The following is an 18884-nucleotide window of genomic DNA, read 5'->3' as shown; positions in this document are numbered from 1 at the left end:
CAAGTCTTCAGGTCCAGATTGTATACCGATTAGGTTCCTTTCAGATTACGCTGATACTATAGCTCCCTACTTAGCATCCATATACAACCGCTCGCCCACCGATAGATCTGTACCTACAGATTGGAAAATTGCGCAGGTCGCACCAGTGTTCAAGAAGGGTAGTAGGAGTAACCCATTTAACTACATACCTATATCATTGACGTCGGTTTGCAGTAGGGTTTTGGAGCATATACTGTATTCAAACATTATGAATCACCTCGAAGGGAACTATCTATTGACACGTAATCAGCATGGCTTCAGAAAACATCGCTCTTGTGCAACGCAGCTAGCTCTTTATTCGCACGAAGTAATGGCCGCTATCGAAAGGGGATCTCAAGTTGATTCCGTATTTCTAGATTTCCGGAAAGCTTTTGACACCGTTCCTCATAAGCGACTTCTAATCAAGCTGCGGAGCTATGGGGTATCGTCTCAGTTGTGCGACTGGATTCGTGATTTCCTGCCAGGAAGGTCGCAGTTCGTAGTAATAGACGGCAAATCATCGAGTAAAACTGAAGTGATATCAGGTGTTCCCCAGGGAAGCGTCCTGGACCTCTACTGTTCCTAATCTATATAAATGACCTGGGTGACAATCTGAGCAGTTCTCTTAGACTGTTCGCAGATGATACTGTAATTTACCGTCTAGTAAGGTCATCCGAAGACCAGTATCAGTTGCAAAGCGATTTAGAAAAGATTGCTGTATGGTGTGTCAGGTGGCAGTTGACGCTAAATAACGAAAAGTGTGAGATGATCCACATGAGTTCCAAAAGAAATCCGTTGGAATTCGATTACTCGATAAATAGTACAATTCTCAAGGCTGTCAATTCAACTAAGTACCTGGGTGTTAAAATTACGAACAACTTCAGTTGGAAGGACCACATAGATAATATTGTTGGGAAGGCGAGCCAAAGGTTGCGTTTCATTGGCAGGACACTTAGAAGATGCAACAAGTCCACTAAAGAGACAGCTTACACTACACTCGTTCGTCCTCTGTTAGAATATTGCTGCGCGGTGTGGGATCCTTACCAGGTGGGATTGACGGAGGACATCGAAAGGGTGCAAAAAAGGGCAGCTCGTTTTGTATTATCACGTAATAGGGGAGAGAGTGTGGCAGATATGATACGTTAGTTGGGATGGAAGTCATTACAGCATAGACGTTTTTCGTCGCGGCGAGACCTTTTTACGAAATTTCAGTCACCAACTTTCTCTTCCGAATGCGAAAATATTTTGTTGAGCCCAACCTACATAGGTAGGAATGATCATCAAAATAAAATAAGAGAAATCAGAGCTCGAACAGAAAGGTTTAGGTGTTCGTTTTTCCCGCTCGCTGTTCGGGAGTGGAATAGTAGAGAGATAGTATGATTGTGGTTCGATGAACCCTCTGCCAAGCACTTAAATGTGAATTGCAGAGTAGTCATGTAGATGTAGATCAACAGGTTAGTGTTCATCACGAACGTGGTTTTGCAGTCAGTGCAATGTTTAAAAATGCGGCGTTGGCAGATGCCCATTTGATGTATGGGTTAGCACGGGGCAACAGCCATGGCGCGGTACGTTTGTATCGAGACAGATTTCCAGAACGAAGGTGTCCCGACAGGAAGACGTTCGAAGCAATTGATCGGCGTCTTAGGGAGCACGGAACATTCCAGCCTATGACTCGCGACTGGGGAAGACCTTGAACGACGAGGACACCTACAATGGACGAGGCAATTCTTCGTCCAGTTGACGATAACCCTAATGTCAGCGTCAGAGAAGTTGCTGCTATACAAGGTAACGCTGATCACGTCACTGTAGGGAGAGTGCTACGGGAGAACCAGTTGTTTCCGTACCATGTACAGCGTGTGCAGGCACTATCAGCAGCTGATTGGCCTCCACGGGTACATTTCTGCAAATGGTTCATCCAACAATGTGTCAATCCTCATTTCAGTGCAAATGTTCTCTTTACGGATGAGGCTTCATTCCAACGTGACCAAATTGCAAATTTTCACAATCAACATGTGTGGGCTGACGATAATCCGCACGAAATTTTGCAATCACGTCATCAACACAGTTTTTCTGTGAACGTTTGGGCAGGCATTGTTGGTGATGTCTTGATTGGGCCCTATGTTCTTCCACCTACGCTTATTGGAGCACGTTATCATGATTTCATGCGGGATACTCTACCTGTGCTGCTAGAACATGTGCCTTTACAAGTACGGCACAACATGTGGTTCATGCACCATGGAGCTCCTGCACATTTCAGTCAAAGTGTTCGTACGCTTGTCGACAACAGATTCGATGACCGATGGATTGGTAGAGGCGGATCAATTCCATGGCCTCCACGCTCTCCTGACCTCAACCCTGTTGACTTTCACTTATGGGGCATTTGAAAGCTCTTGTCTACGCAATCCCAGTACCAAATGTAGAGACTCTTCGTGCTCGTATTGTGGACGGCTGTGATACAATACGCCATTCTCCAGGGCTGCATCAGCGCATCAGGGATTCCATGCGACGGAGGGTGGATGCATGTATCCTCGCTAAGGCAGGACATTTTGAACATTTCATGTAATAAAGTGTTTGAAGTCACGCTGGTACGTTGTGTTGCTGTGTGTTTCCATTCCATGCTTAATGTGATTTGAAGATAAGTAATAAAATGAGGCCATGGAATTGGTCCGCCTCTACCAATCCATCGGTCACCGAATCTGTTGTTGAGAAGCGTACGAACACTTCGACTGAAATAATGCTAGTACTGTAGAGCAATGAGTCGCATGTCAACACAAGCACCGAAGTCAGTATTACCTTCCTTTAATTGGGCCAACTGGCGGTGAATCGAGGAAGAACAGTACATACTGACGAAACTAAAATGAGCTCAAACATGGAAATTAAGCGTTTCCGGACACATGTCCATGTAACATATTTTCTTTCTTTGTGTGTGAGGAATGTTTCCTGAAACTTTGGCCGTACCTTTTTGTAACACCCTGTATGTAGCTTATCATACGAGGGGCTGTCAGGAAGTAATTTTTATTGGCCAATTTCGGCTGCAAAAGGGTTAGGAATTTGTTGTGGAACATTGTGGAATATTCCCGCTTCAGCCCTATAGTTTTACGAAGTTCCGATAGGTGGCTGCGCAATAAATAGCAGTAAAATTGGCGTCTGTAACGAAAGTGCGTCCCAAGCAGAGGGTTTTCATTGAGTTTCTTTTGACGAAAAGCCAGAGCACCGCAGATATTCATAAGCGAAATGTTTACGGAGTCCTGGCAGTGAACAAAAGCACAGCGAGTCGTTGGGCGACGCGTCTGTCATCATCTCAACAAGGTTGAGGCAAATCTGTCCGATGTCCCATGTGTCAGCCGGCCGCACATAGATGTGAGTCCTGCAATAGTGGTAAAAAAAAATAAAAATAAAGCAAGCGAACTTCTCCTTCTCCATGACAACGCAAAGCCTCACACACGTCAGCGTTCCCGAGAGGAACTCACAAAACTTCATTGGTCTATTATTCCTCATCCACCCTACAGCTTTGATCTCGTACCTTCCGATTTACTTCTGTTTGGCCCAATGAAACATGCACTCCGCAAGAAACAGTACGTGCATAATGGGGGGGTTATTCATGCCGCAAGACGGTGGTTCCAACGTCGACCAGTTGAGTGATACATGCGGGCATACAGGCCCTCTCAGAAAGGAGGCGGAAGGCCGTCGTATTGAAAGGAAATTTTGTTGAAAATAGGGTTTTGTAGCCAAATTAGAGGCGAATAACATGGTATAGTGGAATTCTGAATGAAACCAAGTATGCAGGTATTGTTCGAAACTAGCTGTGGAATTGATAGAAAGATTCAAATAGAAGCTTTTGTTCACTTTTAAAGAATCTTCCCTTAAATAATTGAAGGCTATGGAACACAACACGTAACATCAATTTCAATCGTCTACCTGGTAACTCGAGCTCTGTTTGCTATACACTGTACCATCATCTTAAAATCATAACGGGGAAAGTACGTTTGCAGCAGAAAATGTCGTCGAATGAAACATCTACGTTCAGACATATTTTGTGAAGTGCAGGGCAGAGGGGTTTTAGCATTGTACCACAGGATCTCTTCGCACGTGAGTGATACGAAGGGATGCGGAGGGAGGGGGTATTTCATTTAATACCGCTTCCTGAAACTTTGTAAATGGGGTTTCGCTGGATTATTGGCGTCTATCTTCAAGCATCTGCCAATTCAGATTTACCACCATATCGGATATGCTCTCTCGAGATTCAAACAAGTTTACGATTAACGGCCGGCCGCTGTTGGCCGAGCGGTTCTAGGCGCTTCAGTCTGGAACCGCGCGACCGCTACGGTTGCAGGTTCGAATCCTGCATTGGGCATGGATGTGTGTGATGTCCTTAGGTTAGTTAGGTTTAAGTAGTTCTAAGTTCTAGGTGACTGATGACCTGAGATGTTAAGTCCCATAGTGCTCAGAGCCATTTGAACCATTTTACGATTATCTGTGTCGCCCTTCTCTGTATGTATTTATTATTCTGTGTTACACCTGTTAGTTATGGGTCCCAGGCATGTGAGCAGTATTCTAAGATGGTACTCACAAGTGATTTGCAAGTAGTCTCCTTTGTAAGCTGAATTTTTCCCTTTATCCTGCCAATGATTCGAAGTCTGCGACCTGTCTTATGTGCGACTGAACCTACGTGATCAGTCCATTTCATATCCTTACAAACTGTTACACCCAGGTGTTTCTAAGAGGTGACTGGTGGCAGTCATGACGCATTTACGTTGCCGTAGGACACAATGTTCCTGAGTTTTTCGAAGTCTGATAACGTTTATCCCCCGTCAAGGCATCATCAAGACCACAGCTGTCTCCATAGGTGACCCACTTCAGCCCTGGAGACGAGCCACTGACACAGCCGTTTCCAAAGCACTCGAACGCGTGGCCAATAGCGAGACGAGGTAGCAGACAGGCGTCATGCAAATTGTGGCCGGGCTGCGCTGCGAGGGTCGGGACGTACCCTTGTTTGTAAGCAAGGGAGCGAGGTTGCCGCGTCCAGCTAACAGCCAAACGAGCCCTGCCTGCAGCTCCACACCGGCGCTACGGCGTCGAGGCAGCGAAGCCGAGTGGGAAAGAAATTCAGAAAGCGAGGCTAGGGGCAGTTCCAGCGACGTACTCTTTCTCATTTTACGTTTTCCTTACTCTTTGTAGTTAGTCACGTTCATTGCAGTATGTTCTGAACATCTTCAAAATCTTCTCATTTAAATTTTGGAAAGTTCTAGAACAAATTTCTTTACGCTTTCAGGCCCATGGAAGCTCAATCAAAAACCCACCCTTCTCATTTCCATGTGTACCATATACTTAAAATGCAGCTCGTGCCCTGCGGTTCGGGTACAGCGAACAACGCTGAGGGTTCGATTCCCGGCGGGGTCAGGGATTTTCTCTGACTCGTGATGACTGGGTGTTGTGTGATGTCCTTAGGTTAGTTAGGTTTAAGTAGTTCTAAGTTCTAGGGGACTGATGACCATAGCTGTTAAGTCCCATAGTGCTCAGAGCCATTTGAACCATTTTTTGAACAACGCCGAAGTTTTGTTGCTTCATTATTAATTCACGTGTTTACGATTTTAGTTCAGGTATCGAAAATTTAATACTGATGCTAATAAAGGCCTATAGAAAGGAAACTGTCAAAATCTGTCGAAATGAATCCAAAGAAAAGTGAACTTATCCTTAAGCGTTCTTTTCTGTGTCTTGTTTCATTGGAATTCGAAATACTGTATTCAGCTCCGACTGGGAAATATGGGTGGAATAAGTAACAAGAGTAAACTGAGACTAAGGGTTGCCAACCCTTCATGTCCTAGCGGCTAACGTACTGCTACAGTGGGATGCTAAAAATTAAGTTGATATTGTACGAAATGAAGATATACCAGACATAATAGGCGACAAAATGAGAATGGAAACCCTTATCTGAAGAATGGGCTGTTAAGTATGTCGTCGCTTAAGGTTTCCGAAACTAGTTAGTTTGGCAGAAGAGCAGCAGGAGGCACAAGTTGTCGGGTCAAATTTTGCAAAAAAGGACACATTGTATAGGAAGCATGCAGATGCAAGGTACCAGTATCAGCACACGACTGTTACGCATAACGTTAAACTAGTCGTAAGACTGATGATTTACCAAGTAAGGAGCGGGATGCATATCAATAGAAAAAATATTAATTCATGATATATACGAAAATTACAACTCAGATCGATAAGAGAGTAAGAACGAGATCTTCCTAGAACTTTATAAAAATGAGACGATACTGAGGAAGGAACTGCTGCTATACCATCATTAACAATTTCCAGCAAGGTGTCAAGGTGTTACTTAATTCATTATGAAAACAACACTTCTTAACACATTACCTATGTTACAAACTCATTCCAAGGTTTCTATTTCACTCCCTTTTGCTGTGACTATTATAGAGAGATTCATATTTACCGCAACAATTAACGAAAAAGTTGACTTTTATTGTCATGGATTAACTTTAGATAAAATATACGCCCTGGTCTTCTGTCAAAATAAATTTTAATGTGTCTTAAAGGCACGCTGCCATGCTAAATCCTGTCTCTAACGCCAACCATTCCTACACTTTACTTTTAGCTGCGGTTAAAAGGTTTCGGATTTTTTAACGTCCCTTTTAAGAAAAAAATTAACCACAAATGATAATATAAACGTTGCACGATTAACCTCGTAATATTACAACTGATTCATGTTCATATTTTCCCCTTAGATCTAGACGTAATTGGATATCGTAAATCACTTGAATAACGACCACAAAACCGTTTCTATAACATCCAAGAGAAATAAATATGAGTACGGCTAAAATAAACCAAGTAAAAAGACTCGTTCGTCAGTGCATAAGATAGTCTGTTTCAATAGAAACCAATTTAACACACTACAAAATAGGTTGACTGTCACTAATACGACAATAAATCTCCGAGAAAATTATCACTCTTACTACATCATTCTTATTACAATGAAATGTGTTAAACAACGAGTTACAAATAACGAATATCTCTGCACAAAGATTTAGCCGCCACTGTTCTTCGCTTTCATAATTGTCCTACCATACACACAATCGTACACTTAGCGTACTCGCGACGTCCGACCTATACAGGGTGGTCAAAAACAGTGTGGAAACCTTGCCAGGGTGTTGCAGGGTAGGTTGTGTTGAACAACAATTATTACCAAAAAATTCGATACGTTGCGCCGTTTCCGAGTTAATTAGCATTTAAGCTGGCCACTCAGGACGTTGCGAGTGCATTTTCAAGTGGCTCGCCAGAGACGCTGTCGCCAAACGTGTTCATCGTTTGGTTTCTTAAAACCGAACAAGAGAGCGACACAAAAGTTGGACGTGAGACGCTAACAAGTATCGAACTCAAGTCAAAGGTTGAGCAGTCTCGTGCAGTATCACTTCCGCTCTGAGAATAACTGCTGGCACTAATTGCGTGTAGCGTGTCCCTCGAATTATTGCGCACAACGGCCTTACTGGCCCACTTCAATGCAAATAACTATGAAACGGTGAAACGTATAGTTTTTTTCCTTAACAATTATTTCCCAGCACTACCCATCCTGCAACAACCTTACAAGCTTTACAGATTGTTTCCGACCATCCTGTATAGCACGCCAGATGATCTAAGGCTTTTTTAATCTCGTTTTAGGCTGTTTTTTGGTGGATTATTTTCTAAAACATATTCGAATACCTAATCTTTTGGCTGGAGAAATGTACAGCAGCAGATCTGTAAGCTCAGATGGATAGACAAGATCACTCGGGTACCATTCCCTGTCCACTGATAAACGATGAGACAGGAAACAAGTAGAAATACAATGGTTGAAAGCGTATAGACCAGTTGATGACACACGATTAAAAGCGTATATAACAGTTGCATGACACTCGAAAACAGCATAAATACGTCACCCCTGTTGTGTTGCCAAACGTCTGAATGAAAAGCTGTGACGAATCGGACGCTTTTCCACTGAAGTAAGCTTTTGCTCCAAGTTCGGCTGTGAGAGGCACGGTCGTAAGAGAATGTTTAAAAACGCAGTGTCGAAGATATAGGTCTAAAATTTAAAAAAAAATCCTCGTCAGTCATAAAATTCTCAAACCGCGAACATTTTTGCAACCTCGGACACAACTAAAAACCTGACTGCCCGGGGTAGTTCCGGACGCATGTAAATCTAGGCAGGTGTTGGTTTACGGAACGCTGGTGAAAACAAGGGATCAGATCTGTGACAGATTTTAATACTCCATCTACTCTTTCCGTCAAGATTACTATTTATGTAGAGACTCTATAAGCAATTTCTGAGATACATTTCGGATACTTGTGAGAGAGGAGCGAATGAGGAGGGGAAACTGATTTTAAAAATGTTCAGCAAATAGTAATTTCACCAGCAGCATGCACTGTTCAGAAAGTGTATCGAAGATGGATAGATTTCACATAGCTACGTAAAAGGACCACGAGATATTCAAGTAAAACGTGCATTGTAATCACACGCCAGTTCCCCTTAAATATTGCTTACTGGTCTAATACCTCTTATTTAGATCTGAAAGCAAGTTAGAATCAGAGATAATCGATACAAAAAATTTAAAAAATTGTTTCGAGGTATTTGTATTACCATGCCTTGCAGCTGGCCCCCCCTAGTCATATTCTTGAAGCTAGCTAATGTTGCTACACTTAGGTGCACACTATAACTATCGTACTTCTTTAATTTAAAAAAAATCCGCACTCAGTGTAGGTCACCATCATTGTGGTTGATTGGCTGATTAATTAATTACAGTGTGCCACATTAAAGTCTATTGTATACGAGCAGAGCGGTGCACGATCCTCGTGGTGCAGTTGATCTATATTTCTAAAAGTTGTAAAGACACTATCTTAGCAACCGCTGATTCGCTCGCGTAGATCACGTGATCTGCACACATTTTTTTTTTTCTTTAATAGAATTCGTACTTTGTCACGCCCATTGCTCATGTGTAAATCTCCACACTACAGAAGAGTTAGTGACCATTCACATGGCTGCCACTCTTTGCATAATTAAAGTGTTCCATCGAGCTCAATTTAATTTCGTAAAGGGAATTAAAAAAGAAAGTGACAAATCGGATAAGTTTTAGTTATTAGCGCTAGTTTTAGTGAATTCTCTCATCTCAAACGTATATTATTGTACATGGAATCGCATTTGAAGGTGGTATCTGTTTTATTATCAGTAATGATTAGTTTACATAGTAACTACAACAAAACTAATTTTATAAAGATGTACTATCCAAACTGAAAAATTAATGTATTAAATGCATTACTTTTCTGTTCAATTCTGACAAAGCTGATTTGGTTGGTTGGTTTGTTTGGAGAGTAAAGGGACCAAACTAAAGGGTTATCAGTCCATTTTTGCTCATGCAAGCAGGTCTCGGGTTAAACCGTTCCCCAAAGGAGTCGGGGAAAGTAAAAAGGTGTAAAATTAAATGGGAAACACACTGAAAGATAAAAAGTGAACGAAATGGGGAAGAGTGCCATAAAAGGAAAAAATCGGAGGAAGATATTAAAATGACACAGCAGATGGCCTGGGCTGATCGCAAGAATAGAAAAGCATGAGCCAGTCACTCTGGAGCACATTAAAATCTCTAGCCGAAAAACACAGCGCTAGAGAAACACAAATAGAGAAAAGACGAACATCAAGCCGAAGAAACAGCAAAGAAAGAGGAAGGGGGAAGTCCAGATGCCCACCCTTAGACTGAATGATGAAAATCTCCCTCTCGGACAAAACGTATATCAGCCGTTGAGGCATTGTCTCCTAACACTGTAGGGAGTGTGGTAGAAGTGTTAAAAGCCCGCCTCAGGGCGGCTAAAATTGGACAGTCCAACAAGATGCGCACCACAGTGAAATGGGGACCACAGCGACAGTCAGGTGGGTTCTCGCGCCGTCGGAGGTGACTGGGAGTGAGTCAAGGATGGCCGATGCGGAGCCTGCAAGGTAAGACGGAGTCCCTGCGGGTAAAGCAGATTTCTTGTGGTGTCTGATAAATAGTTTTTTATTTGGTTCAAAAACAGCAACACTTTTTAAACTATTCGCGCTAATTAAGGCCGTAGAAGGAAGGTCTTTTCTGAATGTGTTTCTGACAAAAAACCGATTCTGATTTGATAATGAAATATTTTCACGAAACTTTTCGTGCCCTATTACTCCCCATTAAAAGATGAATTTCCAAAAATACTGAAACACGTTTGTTTCTATTTCTGAACGAGAATGGCTCTGAGCACTATGGGACTTAACATCTGTGGTCATGAGTCCCCTGGAAATTAGAACTACTTAAACCTTACTAACCTAAGGACATCACACACATCCATGCCCGAGGCAGGATTCGAACCTGCAACCGTAGCGGTCACGTGGTTCCAGACTGAAGCGCCTAGAATCGTACGGATACACCGGCCGGCTCTGAACGAGAAGTGAATACTAATTTTCGTAGAGGGTCTTTAGTCCCTGAATTTCCATAGACGCTGAAACATGCCCTTTTTATAATTTCTAACCGAGAAACAAAATACCAATTTTCGTTGTTCTAGCTTCACAATTTCCTTAATAGGGGCATAGTTTCAAGATAGCCTTCCGTCCTCTAAGTCACCCCTTTAGCAGTGTAATCTCGAACAATATCTTCTTAAACGATACCTAGAATATAAGAACAACACCCTCTGCAAATCTCAAGTAAGTATCGTTGGTGGTTTGAGCTGGGCAGTGATGAGTCAGTGAGTGAGTGAGTGAGTCAGTCAGTCAGTCAGTCAGGACAATGCCTTTTATATATAGTTTGTACTAGAGCATTGTCTGCTTTACCCTAACACGTTTTCTGCCATATTAATGTTATCCGAATTTAAACAGACGTGACTACAGGGATCAGTAACGGATGGTGAAAGAGAACAACGCGCAAAAAGAGGTGTGTGTGTGTGTGTGTGTGTGTGTGTGTGGTGTAGAGTCTCAAAGGTGCAGCTGCATGAGTAGAGTTTCTGTATTGTCTGACTGTGCCTTCTAGGACAAGAACTGTGGTCGTGTCCTGGCGCCCGGTGCCCTCCGGCTGCGGCACAACCCGGCTTGGCTTGGCAACGCCGATGCTCAGCGGGAATCCCTGCCCCCGGCAGCCCCCATCGATTATTACCGCTTAGCGAGGTGGGGGCGGCACAGCCTAATTGCGCAGAGCCTGCGCCAGTCGTTTATGGCGATATTCCCGCAACGTCTCGCCTATCGCCGTCTCCTTACCAATTAACGGTGCGGGACCGAACGTTAACGTAGTCCTAACTGGACACAAAAGCAATTTCGAAGGTAATGAGCTACCTGGCCCCTTCTACGTGGATACTACTGTAGTAATGGCAAATTATTTTTGCGGATATTCAAACGAATCTGCTGCCTTATTAGTGTATTTTATTAAACACAGTCGGCTGCTGTGGCCGAGCGGTTCTAGGCATTTCAGTCCGGAACCGCGCTGCTGCTAGGGTCGCAGGTTCGAATCCTGTCTCGGGCATGGACCTGTGAATTGTCCTTAGGTTAGTTAGGTTTAAGTAGTTTAAAGCCTAGGGGACTGATGATCTCAGATGTTAAGCCCCATAGTGCTTAGAGCCATTTCAGCCATTAAAACGCAAACGCTGTTTTTTCCCAAAAAAGTTGTTGTCAGCAGTTTCCCATGTCTACGCCACGATTAGATTTTATTTATTGTACCTTTTGTATCTGGGTTTATCAAAATTTTAGTATTTATTTTACTTGTCTCGGTACAGTTTTAGCAATCATTAACTGGTACATGAATTTTCATATCGTAGTTTCTGTCAGTAGTTCAGACTCTCTTCATTACAACAAATAACTGGTAAGTTAGTAAGTTTAAAGTCCGCCCCCCGGTAGGTGAGTGGTCACTGCGACAGACTGTCAATCCAAAAGAGCCCGGGTTCGATTCCCGGCTGGATCGGAGATTTTCTCCGCTCAGCGACTGGGTGTTGTGATGTCCTAATCATCATCCTTTCATCCCCCGTGATGCACAGGTCGCCAAAGTGGCGTCAAATCGAAAGACTTGCACCAGGCGAACGGTCTACCTGACGGGAGGCCCTCGTATATATAATTTATAGAAAAAGCACTCAAGCAAAAAAGGAAAGCTAGGTTGAAATCCCTGTCTACCCATTCGAAGTTGTTTTTGATTCAGACGATGCCTACGAGTGAAGTGCGTCACCTCAAACGCTTAGAACCGCACGAAAATAAGCTTGGAATATAAATCGCTCGTGTTATGCGTCGTCCACATGCAAAACTGAGCGTCTTACTATGAGATAATTTGAACTATCACCTACTTAGGGTCTAAAAGTGGACATCTGGTAACGCGAAGAAACAAAGTATTCATACAACAGGACCAGAGACAGACCTATTTAATTGTCACGACTTTGTGCTTTACTTCCCTCTGCTTGAAATAATTATGCTGTTTAAACAACAAACTTTTTCTACTGACCTGATTGTACTGCAAAGCTATTAAGTCTTCAAAGGGCAGGTATGGGATTTCAATGAACTGGTCAAAACGAAGTGAAACAAGACATTGTGCACATCTGACTAAGCCCTCCTTTCCACATTCAACACATTTTCATAACCTGCTTTTTTTCAGGTATACTGTAACATAAGCTCGTACTTCGTTGAAAAAAACTGACTGTGTAGCAGAGAGTATAGTCTGATAAGGAAATAACGAACGTGTAATTTTAATTGTAGTTCTTCACATTGCAGTCTTACAAAATCAACGATTCTTCTCATGTAGAATTCGTACTGTCGAGAGAAGACACACTAAGAAGTTGGCCATATTTCCTGGTTTCCTTGGCAACATTTTGAGCGTGAAATCCTGACAGAGTACGATCTTGCTATCATCTTGCGACCGTTGCATGACATTAGCAAACAAGAGCTGCATCTTGTATAAGAATGGTTCATACATCCGGTTTTGGGATGAGAGTGTTGTATTCTAAGCACATTTTCGCGCAGTTCTGAACCTTCGAGGTCACACGCTTTCCTCGTTAGATTTTTCTTCAAATAGGCAAAGACTGTTTCCTTCACCTATCCACCTATTTCAAATTATTACTGTTCTGTCTCTAAATACAGTAGTTTGACGTCAAAGGGGCATTAAACTAACGATATCTTTGCCCTACTCATCCTGCTTCACACCAACTACTGGTTTTAATTAAAACTATTCCAGGGTTGTTTTATGTCTTACGCAATGTTGTTGATACGATCTCACATGTATGACGAGTAGTTGCAGCATTGTATTTTACTCCATTGTAGGCTAGCTGCACTGCGTATGTCTTATGGATTGTAAGATAATTCTTACTCCAAAAATTTCAATGACAACCCCACACCGATGACTGTCTTTCTGCATACTGATGGGTCTAGCGCCAATTCCACTGGAATAAGTACGTTACGAAAACTAGTTTGACGGTCGTCCTCGTGGGAAAAAATGTATGGATGCCGCCGAGTCTCAGGTGACACCTTCCACTTTATGTTCTCTGACCGTAACTCCACAACGAATACTGACCACGCATGACAGTTAAAAAAAACTTTCTTGTTCAAGATTAATATTTATCTTGAAGCTATATTTGACACCTGGAATTTTCAATGACAATATATTACAGATGCCTTTGTTTTGGGATTTTTATTACACTTCCTGTCACCACGTGCCAGAGCTTTTGTTTATTATTTTAATTCGAGTGGATACCTATGTACATTTCTAATGATTTCTAATTATGATACACGAACAGGACGGCAGTTAACAGGCAGGGAGTGACCGATGTCAGATACTGTCCAGTCAGTAGATCCATCTGCTCTTGGCTGCCAGGGCTACGTCCGCGGTGCCGTTAGCACAGCCTATGGGTAAGTGGCGGAAACGTTTACTGCAAACCGCGGACGTAGTGAGTTTCGAAATAATCCACATATGAGTATTATTACGATTATTCCTGAGCAGTTGTTCAGCAGGGCCAAGGCTGCCTGGAGTAGAAAAACACGACCATTGCATCTTCTGACGCGTTTTTTGCGTCTTTAAGCACCTCCAAGACTGGTTGCAGCTCTGTTGTAGTTATCACCACTATCATCCTTACTGCACGTCTGCTGCATCGATGTGGGCACTTCCGCTCACTTGACCAGATTTTGAGCCGTAGCGTGTAACCCGAATTTCTACGCAATCTCGGAGCGCGCGCCGTTTCTATCGCCGTCTCTTTCTCCTTGGCCATAAATAAGACAGTGCTGGCGTTATGGAAACGTCCCGCAGCCTCAGAAACAAAATAAACGCAAAGTCATAAAATTTCGGGGACAGCTCCTTTAGGTTTACAATAGTCGTGTATGAAATGCATCATTAGTCAAGCACAGCTTCAAAATGGCACAGATCCCCAGACACAAAAATATATCATTTGCCTCTGGAGATACTTATCTTCTAATTTTAAGTGAAGATCCAATTGTCACCGTTGTCCATCAGAGCAGTGCATTCTGTATAGGGATACGTAGTGCAACCCTGAATAAGAACGATAAGTGGCTTCAGGTATCAAAGTCAGTGTCTGATATTACTCGAATGTTGCAGAAAAAGTGCCATTCAACTTAGCACTGATTTGCTGTCCTTTATCGGTGCTACACATAAAAGTTTCCAGCATACTGTAGATAAGCATGTAGCGCTACAAAAATAATTAGTTAAGGTACTGAGATGTGAATTGTATGCAAGTTTTGATTATCTGAATTCCTCTGACAAAAATGAAAAATATAATACGATGTCGTTTGTAATAATCATCAGTATCATCACTGCCGGCCGGAGTGACCGAGCGGTTCTAGGCGCTACAGTCTGGAACCGCGCGACTGCTACGGTCGCAGGTTCGAATCCTGCCTCGGGCACGGATGTGTGTCATGTCGTTAGGTTAGTTAGATTTAAGCAGTTCTATGTTCTAGGGGACTGATGACCTCAGAAGTTAAGTCCCATAGTGCTCAGAGCCAGTATCATCGCTCCTAAGGAATGGCTGTGAGCCGAACTACTCTGAAGAACTGGTTCAAATGGCTCTGAGCACTATGGGACTTAACTTCTGAGGTCATCAGTTCCCTAGAACTTAGAACTACTTAAATCTAACTAACCTAAGGACATGACACACATCCATGGCCGAGGCAGGATTCGAACCTGCGACCCTAGCGGTCGCGCAGCTCCAGACTGTAGCGCCTAGAACCGCTCGGCCACTCCAGCCCGCTCTGAAGAACGGATGAAGACATAGTTATGACGTGTACTGCTCTAAAAGCTCTATCCCGATGACAATGCAGAATAAATATTCCATGTGAAGCTCAACGATCTTATTACCTCTTTAGCCAATGTTCAGTCTCTACAGCAATTTCGTTTAAGCACCTTACACAATTTTATCGGCTGCGGCCTTAGTCAGAATTAAAACGAAAGCAGCATGTAGTACCGTATCGCATTCCCTGCATCATCGAAAACTGCAAACAGAAGACCGGGCGAGGTTGCTTCGCCCCCTTCAGGCTAACACGGAGGGACTCCCACCCTCCCGTCGGAAGCTGTGGGAGAAGTGCACTGTGAGGGCTTAATAACCGACGCTGATTGGATAAGCTCATTGCCCAGAGAGACGCTGTTCCGGAACAGCAACTAATGGCAGCTCCACAGCACGAATATTAGCTGGATCAACAACACCTCGGGTGGGCCCTTTCAATAACGACCTCGCCTCACTGCAGAAATGCAGAAAGGCATTCCAGATACGTAACCCGAGCAGCGCTCATGAAGACACGCGTAATTGAGAGGTGAGAGTTGATGAGAAATCATTTACTACGAGGGAAACCTTAGCCAGTAGACCTGTACTGTCGGCTGTAATCCATTTATTCCAAGCCAAGATGTTTGCATCAGGGAAATCTTCAAGGCCACCGTGGTCAGCATGATTGCCCCTTACAACAGCCAAGGTTAGCCACGTACTACCTCCAAACACAGTAAAAACATCACACGTGAACTGCATTCTTAGTCCACGAAACAAATTTGGGCCACCAATAAGCTGCTGCTTATTGACTTGTCCAGCCAAGTCAGTGTCTATTGCTTTCAAACACTTGTACACAGTAACAGTGCGCCGCCAACAGCGTCGATAGCCACGTCGCAGAGGCAATGCAGCGGTGCGTTAACACAACGCAAAAGACAGGAGACACAAACTTTATTCAAAAGACGTAATTTCAAACAACATCTTTAATACAACGCAAATTTTTATCAGTGACGGTGTTCCGATCTTGCCGCAATTTTGATCCTCGTCTGTTTGAGCTTTCGGCAAGAGTCTGTGATTTAGGTCCTTTATTTCGCATACTTCTAGAAGGTGCGTCTGGAAAGTCGGTGAATAGTATCATAAAATAAAGGAAACAAGAGTTACAAACAAAATATCCTTACTGACCTTCAAAGTAATCCCCATTAGCTACAACAAGCTTGTGACATCGGTGGTAAAGCTGATGGGAACTGCCATTGTACGCCTGTTGTGGAATCGCTCGGAGCACCGTGCTCAAGCTTTGTTACGTATCCGTATCATTGCAGGAGATGAGACCTGGTACTACCGACGGCAGGAGACCAAGCCTCAGTCAGTGGAAAGGTGTTCATCGTCTTCTCCGCCTCCGTTGGGTAGAAATCCACGATGGATCAAGCACATGCTATCAGAAAAGGGAATCAACATCGTCTTGAATTTCGACAGATCACTTTTTGAAGGGCGGGGAAGTCAATGAACACTATGGCACTGAATGGCGATTGGTATCCCGATGGTATTGGTGGAACCAGGTCTCTTTTCCTGCAATGACGTGGATATCGAACAACGGGTGACCACGATTCACCAATAGCATTAATTGAGAGAACTACGTTACGACTTAACGCTGGATTTCCACAGAGGGATTTGAACCATCTTCTCAATAAACCACGTCCAGCATATTAATCACTGCACCGCGTCATTCGGTACTCCGAGTACAGAGTAGACTCGCAGACTACTCTCTGTGTGTTAGCATTCCAGAGGGCGTGCATAGGATCCGAGCTACGGCGGGGGTCAGCTCATGCATGTTTCGTGGAAGTGGAAAGACTGGGAGGAAACGAAGTGGGGTGTCTTACAAAATAAAACTCAGAACTGTATTTGTCAGTCACCAGACGTACTAATGTCACCACTTTACAGCACGTATCTACTATCTACAATTTACGTAACCGAGAGAGTAGCTTATATGACATTAGTACGTATTATTTTGCTGTCAATTATTTTTATATTTATATTTTTTGTAGCTTTGGTCACAGCTGGTTAACACGAAAACATGGTGTACTGAACGTAACATGCTACTGGAATCTTTCAGGCGAGAGTCATCGGACATTTTCTATGGAAGGAAAATAGAGTTAACGAGAAATGATTTCGAGATGCCGCGCGGGATTAGCCGAGCGGTCTTAGACGCTGCAGTCATGGACTGTGCGGCTGGTCCCGGCGGAGGTTCGAGTCCTTCCTTGGGCATGTGTGTGTGTGTGTGTGTGTGTGTGTGTGTGTGTGTGTGTGTGTGTGTGTCTGTCCTTAGGATATTTTAGGTTAAGTAGTGTGTAAGCTTAGGGACTGATGACCTTAGCAGTTAAGTCCCATAATATTTCACACACATTTGAACATTTTTTATTTCAAGATTTCATGACAAATGGCGCTGAATACACTTGCTATTACGGAAGTCAATCCTACCTTTTACATGTTTTGTTTTCTTCAGACACATATTGAACTCATACGTCCGTCTGTGAGTCGGGGCAGGATGTAAGGTCGGTTCTCGATCATAACCTTTTTTGTAAGAAAATGTGTGTGTGTGGGGGGGGGGGGGGGGGGGAGGCAGCTGCCATTCCGTGCCCTCGCTGAGTACGCCCTTGATTAGTTCCTGGGGTGAACTTACCGTGTTGATACACACTGTGCGCGTCTGCAAAGTTAGGACAAACCTTGGAACAAGCAAACAACGCAGTGCGATTACGACGCTTACCTCGTACGCCACGGTGAGGCTCGTCTTCTCCTGCTTCAGCTGCTCGCTGCGTGCCTTGTACTGCAACATGCTCCGCATCGAATCTTCCATCCTACAACACAGAACCACCCTATCAACAGAGAAAATACACAATGATTCGCCTATGCAATTATTACTATCGATCAGAATTTCTTCATAATACACTTTATTTCTAAATCAATGTATTACGACAAGGCTTCTGTCGATAGGTGTGTGGGCGGTCCTGTAACCCTTAATGCTAACGGTAAAGCAAACATGGTGTACAAACAATTTAGTCACCCCCCCCCCCCAGAAGATATCACAATAACACCGCGTAACACCACCGCTAGACCTGACACTGGCCACGGTTCGGCAATGGGGAGGGTCCACAACGTTTTTCAGGTATGCCATATATACCTCAAGCTATTCATTGATGTTTGTACCGTGTAAGCTACGTTTCATCAGCTGTTCCAAATAGCCCCATATATTTTCTATTGTATTAAGATCGTGTGACTTGGCGGGCTGGTCGAGTCGAACTAGGAACGTATGCGTGCAGCTCCGATAACACTGCTTTTTTCATCTTTGAAGACGGAAGTGTCCACTGGACACTAATTACGAAGACGGAGAAAAAAGGACCACGCTTCTTACCCGAGAATGTTGAAATAAAAAACCTGGTTCACGGTAGCCAGAATGAGTGGGTCGAAGTCATCATGCGATAATTGTCCCCCCAAAACGTCCTTCAGACACAGAATCGAATGCTTCAACAGGCTGTCGCACTCAATTACTTACGTCATTTGATAAAGAGACCAAATCACGACTCGACAGACCAGACGATGCACTTCCGGTGCCATATTGTCCAGTTTCTGTGTTGTTTGGCAAACTGAACACGTGCAGATTT

At 43.5% G+C, this 18884-nt stretch overlaps 1 protein-coding gene across 2 annotated transcripts in view; it reads right to left on the bottom strand.

Moving 5' to 3' along the window:
* LOC126274704 (uncharacterized) overlaps positions 1–18884 on the bottom strand; it is a 1213049-nt gene that overhangs the window by 85747 nt on the left and 1108418 nt on the right. For both annotated transcript variants that reach the window (XM_049977135.1, XM_049977136.1), the window contains one exon: positions 17990–18080. In XM_049977135.1, coding sequence (XP_049833092.1) covers positions 17990–18080 — 91 coding nt within the window. The remainder of the gene's footprint in view (positions 1–17989; positions 18081–18884) is intronic.

The sequence above is a fragment of the Schistocerca gregaria genome, chromosome 1 (genome assembly GCF_023897955.1).
Source record: "Schistocerca gregaria isolate iqSchGreg1 chromosome 1, iqSchGreg1.2, whole genome shotgun sequence".
NCBI lineage: Eukaryota > Metazoa > Arthropoda > Insecta > Orthoptera > Acrididae > Schistocerca > Schistocerca gregaria.
This window is presented reverse-complemented; position numbering and strand designations above follow the sequence as displayed.